At 39.6% G+C, this 8,146-nt stretch overlaps 1 protein-coding gene across 1 annotated transcript; it reads right to left on the reverse strand.

The window, feature by feature from the left end:
• Window positions 1–224: 224 nt before the first annotated feature.
• Window positions 225–2,828, reverse strand: LOC125477426 (heavy metal-associated isoprenylated plant protein 33-like). The gene is given in 4 exon segments (XM_048584516.1): window positions 225–593; window positions 596–1,915; window positions 2,075–2,150; window positions 2,298–2,828. Coding segments are annotated over 4 exon segments (1,638 nt in total). The 5' UTR covers window positions 2,328–2,828; the 3' UTR covers window positions 225–381.
• Between the last annotated feature and the right edge of the window lie 5,318 nt (window positions 2,829–8,146).

Genomic DNA, 8,146 nt, shown 5'->3' on the forward strand with positions numbered 1-8,146 from the left:
TTTCATCTTATTTTTGTTTTTGCAACTTATATAAACATATATAAACATCCTCATAAAAAATAGAGAGCAGAGAGCACTATCTCCCCCTCCTTCCACTTACATCCCCATCTGCTCCCCTAATTACTTTAAAAATATTATCTATAAATACTCTCTATTAATAATTAAACCCTAATTAACTTAGGATTAAAAGGTAAGATGATCATAGATGGGAAAAAAGAGAGAAATTAAAGCTAAAAAAACATTTCCATGTATAATATGGCATCGGATTTCTAGTCATTGGAACTATTAACTGAAATCACCACCACCAGAACCACCACAAACTCAGCAAATTAACCCAAATCAGCAGCAGCAGGACCATTTTTCCAGTCAATTTTTCCGTTTTCACATCACATTGCAACTTGAGGCGTTCTCATCACTGAAGAAGTGAGAGTATGGTTCACCTGCTGGAGGAGGAGCGTATGCGTATGGCGGCGGTGGGCCGGGTGGCATGTAGTTAACAGCAGGTGGAGGTCTAGCATACATCATTGGTTGGAACCTCTCATTGCCCATGGCCCTTTGCTGGTTCATCACAGCCTGCAAGTATTGTTGTGGTGGTAGGGGTTACCAGGCATGGCCTCAGGCCCAGCTCCTTGGAAGTATCCACCTCCACCGGCGCCTCCGCCACCACCGCCATTCATGGCGCCAGCCGGCAGGCCTTGGACAGCTGGAATGTTGCCCATTTGGCCCATTTGGCCCATTTGGCCCATAGGCATGCTACCCATTGGGCCCATTGCCATGTTCATGTTGCCCATCTGTCCCACATTACCTCCAGGCATGCCCTGAGGACGGCCACCCATGTTCTGGAAAGCATTGTTCAAAGCTTGAACTTCACTCATTCCTCCGCCGCCGCCTCCGCCTCCTCCACCACCCTTTTTACCCCCATTGCCATTGTCCATGCTCCCATTAGGACCCCCTTGACCACTGTTTCCATTCTTGGCATTTCCCCCACCACCATTTTTGCCATCCGACGGAAAGCCTCCACTTTTGCCTCCATTCTTTCCACCCCCGCCTCCTTGATTGTGGTTTTGGTTTCCACCGCCGCCACCCTTCTTTCCTCCATTTCCATTATTACCCTCATTGTTCCCACCACCCATATTCACCTGAGCAGGCACAGCCCCACCGCTGCCGCCCTTTTTCCCATTACCCGCAGCACCACCGCTATTCTGACCACCAACATTCCCACCACCACCCTTTTGGGCTGCGGCATTCATCATCTGCGGATGGTTTCCCTTCATCATCATCATGATGTTCGGCGGCATCCCCTGGCCGCCATTGCCCATCATCACAGGCTTCCCCTTACTGAGAGGATGAACGGGTTCATCCATGTCATAATCAAACTCATCGTCATCCTCGTCATATTCATCATCATCATCGAGGTCATCGTCACTCAAATCCTCTTCCTCCCGCACGTTGAATTTCACCGCCTTCTGATTCGGGTTCGGGTTCGGGTTCTGGTCCTTGAAATTAGGGGGCATTGGCATGCCTTTCAATTGGGCCAGCTTCAGATCTTGTAACCCCTTAATTTGCTGGAGCTGCTGGAGTTGCTGGAGTTGCTGCAGCTGCTGCTGCTGAAGCTGCTGGTTCTGCTGTTGCTGCTGGGGTTGCTGGCCGCCCTTTGGCTGGCTGTTACCGCCACCGCCCCCCTTCTGCCCGCCTTTGCCGCTGTTGTTGTTTCCGCCTTTGCCATTGTCGTTTTGTATGTTCTTGAACTGATTGGGGAGGTTGCTCTGGTTGTTGTTATTGTTCGCCTTCGGAGCGCCCCAAAGCTCTGCATGTTTGCCGGATTTCGCAAGCTTCTTAATCAGAATAGCAGGGTCTACATTTCCGGAGACCGTCACCTTTCCCTGCTCTGAATCTATGTCGGTGGTGAAAACCCCTGTTCAAAATTAACCAACAAATTTTAGAAAAATGCAAACTTTAAAATTTGTATCGAACAAAAACAAAAGGATAAATGTGATTAAGCACTAAGCAGAAAGAAATAATTTTCTGTGATTAAATTAAATATTTGGGGGGGGGGGGGTGAAATGGAGGATACCATCGATTTTCTGCAGGATTTTCTTCACTTTGTGCTTACATCCATCACAATGGATGTTCACTTTGAGAACACATTTCTGCATGTACAGATAACCCAAAGAATACAGCAGAGTGAAAAAGAAATATTCACAACGGTCAAAAAAATTTAAAAAGTTTTATAAAGTTATGAACATTTGAGTTCAAATGAAGCAAAGAATTAAGAAGAGGGGAGTGAGAGAGTGTACCTGGATCTTCAAGAACTCTTCCTTACTCATAGTTACAGCTCAAATGCAACAAATTAACACAATGTTACAATTAATAGTAAAAACAGAAAAAGGGGTCGCTGATAGATCTATCAAACAGAAGCTGCAGAAAACAGAGAGAGGGGGGAGAGAGAGAGAGAGAGAGAGAGGGGAAGCTCAGAAGAAGAGGTGGGTAGACATTAAACTTCAATGGGCATCTCTGCTTCCTCTATTTCAGGGTTAGAGAGAGAGAAAAGGAGACTCTAGAGTGGTGCCTCCTCCACGGCGTTTTCTCACTCTTATATTTTCAGGCCTTTATTATTTGTTGCTATTATTTGTATTTTCTGATCTATAAGTTGGCTTGGCTCGGAAGCTAGCAGTTGCTTCCTGGCTTGGCTTTCATAAGAACCATGGAGGAGTGAGGAGTGAGGAGTGAGGAGTGAGGATGAGGAGGTGAGTGTTAAATAGCGATGGTGAATTGAAGAGGGTCAGATTTCGTTTCAACTATTAAATTTAATCCTTGATAATTATTAATTATTTTCAGCAGATGCGAATGAAAACTGTGTCAGATTTTCCTCTCCCAATATCGGTGGTAAAATAAATAATGCCATTAAATTGGACCTTCTCTTTCGTATATATGCTTAGATAGTTTTTTTTATTACAGTCTGATTCCTCCAATAAGATTTTTCAATATGATTTGTACACGGAATGATACATTATGTGTCATTATATAAATGGTGGGATATGTATGCTAAAAAATTAATATCTTAAAAATTATAATTTTCCACCATTTCTATTTAAACTCGTAATATACCACTTGTATATCCGTCATAATTAAAAATTTCTCCTCCTCCTCCACCTCTGTGTACTTTGCTGCTGCTATTCGTACTTTGAGCTTGGCAGAAGCAATTTACCAGATCACCTCTTTAAAATCCAACGGATTTTTAAGGATCTGGGTGAATCCAGTGCCTCTGAGTAGTAACTTTTGAGTAATGACACTCCTGCGGTGTGAACCCTTTTTGACATGAATCAATCTGTGGGCACCGATTTGTGGTTATGTAAAGAGGTCTTGAAAGAAAACAAAAAAAACAAAAAACAAACAAAATTGTGAGGTATTTTATTAAGAAAAACTCAAATTTTGGGATTAGATTATAGGTCAATTAGTTGGAATGATTAATTTTGACCTTTTGTTGCAGAAATGATAATAAAATTGATTACTTCTGTAACCAAATGTCAAAACTTGGTCAGCTAACTGAACTAAATTATATACCTTCACTAAAGATTATTGAAAGAAAACACAAGTTATTAGGGTTTATTGACATATTCAAAATAATAAGGGTCGTTAAACTTAACTTAGGGACATAAAACATGTGAGATGAAATTGACAAATGCAATGTTATAGAAAATTAGAGGAAATAAAGTCATCCGTAAATTCAACATTAAAATATGCCTCGCTCTTATTGAGTAGGGCAAAGAAGTATGGAAATAGAGTCGATCCATGTTCTTGATGGTTGAATCTTTGTTACGCGTCGGATGATCTGCAAGGCTACTGCTTGTTTTGGAATAAATATAAATAGAGTTGTGGGGGGGGGGGGTGGGCGTTCTCCAACCCTTTTCCAGCTAGAGAAACTCTGTCTCGGAGACTGGTTACATTATCTAAAAACCTTTTTTACATCTATAGAATAGGAATATCATAACCTCTTTATAGATCAACCATACCCCTAACTCATAAAAGATTACATACTAATTTGACTTACACGTATAAAAAAGTTCATAGTCATATCTTACGCAAGTAAATACTCCAGGTGCACTGCAGACACGTTACAGCCTAACTCTAAACCCCATAATTCATTTAATTTGGTCAACTTGTACAATGAAAATAGTCAAAATATAATATTACGTCAAAATACATGGAAACTAAAAAGGAAAATCGACCATAAAAGAAAATATATTTAAATCGATAAATCAACTCTTTCTACCTCTTTAAAAAGAGAAAATTTAGATGATATATTGATTTGATAACTGTGGTTAAAAAAACCATTCCTGCATATTAAGGGTTTAACACGTGTACATAAGAAGCTTGAGTTGACAAATATACACTTCAAGAGGTGTGGTCTTGAAAATTTCGATTGGCATAGAAGATACATACGTCGAGCTCGTATGCTCAATGCACATAATACATCATCATTGACAATTGTTGAGGTCCAAAAATGTCATATGCAAACCCAATTAAGTCTCAAGGCCCTATTGTCGTAAAAGCCCTGAATCAAGCCTAAACACATGACAAGGCATGAAATTGAGAAGAGAAAACATTCACAATCATGCCATGCCATGCCATTAAAATAATGATAATCGGACTAGATGTTTGTATAATCATGCCACACCTATGCAAATCCTTGCATATTCATTACGCCAAGCTCTATTTTGCTAACTACTATTCACACTAAAATATGCCCAAGCCACGTGCCATGCCTTGCCAAGTGAATCATGGTGTGGATGTTTACAAAATTGTATTGGGCTTACGCAGGGTCAAGATATGGAAGACTTTGGGTTGCTTAGGAGCCCAAAGATCCAAGCCCACAATCTTTGAAGTCCACGTAGGTGAGTTTGAGAGAGAACAAACCTAGTTTCCCTTTTTCTTAGCAAGCCAACTAAGTCAATTAAAAAGGAATTAGACTCAAAGCCTTAAGTTCACGTGAAAGCCCAAGAGAGCCCGCATTTAATGAAGAGAGAGGCGAACTTCCTAACTCACGCAGGAGAACAATGAATAAAAGCCAAGAGATGCATTACCAGAATTAACGCATGTGGAAGCTGACCAGGGCAAGGAGTGCTCTAGGAAGAGCACACGATGCAGTCTTCACGAGAACAATGGCGTTCATTTGTCTTACACCAAAAGGAAAGGTCGCAATTGTGCCAGGAGAAAGAGGAAGATTTAGCTATAACTAAGATTCACTAAAGAAGCCTAAAAAAGGAAATCACTCACCTGAAAAAAGAGAAGTCAGAGGTCTTGAAGGGAGGGAGGAAACATTACAAAACGTTAACGAGAAGGATTCAAGGTTGTACTGCACAAAGCAAGGGAAATCACACTCTTAAGTGCAAACAGTCTTGAATCTTTGAGAATATCAACTTCCTGCAACCTTAGTGGTTTCTTTAATCTTCCCTTGATCCTCTCAGTTAATAGTAACGAGAATTCTGATAAATATTTCACAGAAAGACCAAAATGATTCAGGGTGAACAAACGTATGGACCACTTCTATCGATTTTCAACCAAAATGGAGAGTTAAGATAATCTCAGGGACCATTTTAGCTAAAATAAAAAAAAACAATAAAAAAAAAAACCAACATTGTTAATTGTTGTTTCTCAATAATACAATCTAAGGTAAGAGTTTTAAGAAGAAAAAAAGTTAACAAACGCCTGCCTTATCTTAGCTCCCAAATAGATTTCTCCGTGTGAATAGTCACCTACTCGCGCATAGGTCACTCTAAGCGAACGGAAATGCTCTAATTTTCTTCAATAGTTTGAGAGTAGTCCGGAAATGAACGGAAAAAATTGATTCTATGAAATTGAACGGTAAAGATTATTAAAAGGTCTAATTACTTGAACTATCGAAGAAAAACCCGAAATTGCTCTGGTAAAATTGGTAAAGGCCAAAAGTTTAGATCTTCTTTTTTAAATGCCATTAACTGATAAAAAAAAACATAAAAGTATGTGAAATAGACTAGCTTAATTCCACAATACTATTTCTAAACCCCCATGCAAAGATATCATATTCCCAAATGGTGGAAATAAAAAGAGTTCATCCTTTTGTGCATATATCATTCATTCTCCCCAAAATGGTTTGCCAGTTGTCGCTACACCAACTTGAAGAAAATTTCCCAATTGAGCTAGGGTTTGGTGCAATGTAAGGCCCATTATTTATGAAATGTGGGAAAATATGGAAAAAAAGAAAAAGAAAAGAAAAGTGAAAGAAGCTTTTTGCAATATAAACAACCTAAGATTTTGGTAATTTCCACAAAAGCAGTGATCCATGGTGAACAAATTGTGAGCATTGGCTGTCACATAAGCATTTTAGAAAGGAAAATAGCAGGCTGTAGGTCAGGTTATGAAACTAATAAAGCTCCTTTGGTGTTTTTGATCATGTGTATGGCCAACTTTAACAGCAATTAGGCAAAAGAAAGCAACTATTGAGGGCCACAAGCAAAGTCCTCTCCTCCTCCATTGATGCAAATGAATCATGCTTTGCTTGCTTGTGGTTTTGGGTAGATTTTTTTCATGAGTTTTGGACACTTGTTTCGTAAGGTTACAAATCATTGATGTCCTTAAAAGCCTGAGGTGAGAGAGGTGATGTATAAACAAACCATAGCGCCTTTTTTCCCCCTTTAGCTTTCCTGTTTACCCCTTTCAAGTGGTAACTTTACTAGTAAAAAGATGTTAATTTGGACGGGTGTGAAAAGGGACTTAAACCAAGAGAAATTGATTTTGGAACATTGATTGTGTTTTTGAGGAGACTTAGTGATTGGGTAAAGTTTAAGCAAAATCAAAGTTGATTCATAATCAGAGCAGAATATATTCTCGTCTTTTTCTCTCTCACATCATGCAACTAATCACTATAAAATCTCCTCATAAACAGTGGAGATTGTAATTGATTCTTAATTATTTGTGTCTATCTATCTCATCGCTTGAGATCTGCTTTGTAACTAGTTGCATATCCTTATTTCCAGTTGTATGTTTGCTATAGCTACATTTAAAATATGATTTATAACCAATTATGTATATCTGCTTATGTCTTTCTCTCATCATGTAAAATTTATCTTACAATCGGTTGTAGCGATGAGATAGATAGATGAACACAAGTGAATATACAACCGGAGATAACTAACAGCCTCTCCGAAAGCACATAAAAAAAAAAAAAGGTTGAAAACTATTAATTAGGTTTCCATTTGGCCTCCATACACAAAGAGACGGTGGGCAACACGGCAGCACTTAAAAAGCAGAACGGTCTAAACTACATGCACGGGAGCTTTAGAACTTTGTTGAAACTTGAATGTATGTCAAAGTGGGTAGCTCTATAGCCTCTCTCCTATGTATGGAACTTGACATAACATCTTTCCTTGTGAGGGAGGTTTTAAAAAGGAATGACTTGGGCGGCCAAGCAATGCCATTGCCATTTATGCAGAAGGTGGCACATGAAGCACCACATGGCCTTCTGCAGATAGTGATTGATAAGAGAGATTCGAAGATTTGAGGTCGTCATTTATTAGATTTTTGCCTGCAGATTATGTGAACCTAACAAGATTCGAACAGAAGTCCGAACGCGATGACGGTAGTGATTAATGAAATTTGTAACAAGATTTCTTTCTTCTTTTTTTACCAGAAGATTAAAAAGGAAACCAATTCGGAGCGCAAGTGTTTCGGAAGGATATCAACAAGTTGCAGAAGTGAATATATATACAACGGCTAACGGACAGCACAGACAACATTAGGAAAGAATATACAGAGAAAAGTAGGTAATCATATGGGAGTTATAGCTAACATTCAGTGCAGGCAAATAGCAGTGAAAACAAGAGGTGCCCTTATGTGTAAGAAAACCTCGTGACGGGGTAAAGCATACAGTGTTGTGCGATAACAACGAAACAGCTGGTGATTACATACGCACCGGTGGAGGATAAAAGCGCGATGCTACCAGCAATTTGTAGTGTGGTTAAAGGAGGTTAAACAAGGGAAGACTATGACAGCTTTGGCATACAGAATCGGACGCTGTTGATGCAAGGAATCGTCTGTTAAAACAAGTCAATCGCATCCTCTCTTGCAAGAGATACCACACCCACACCCACACCCACCACAAAGAATA

Source organism: the organism of the source record quoted next, unplaced genomic scaffold, assembly GCF_019419815.1.
Source record: "Pyrus x bretschneideri cultivar Hongxiangsu unplaced genomic scaffold, Pyrus_bretschneideri_v1 Contig21, whole genome shotgun sequence".
NCBI lineage: Eukaryota > Viridiplantae > Streptophyta > Magnoliopsida > Rosales > Rosaceae > Pyrus > Pyrus x bretschneideri.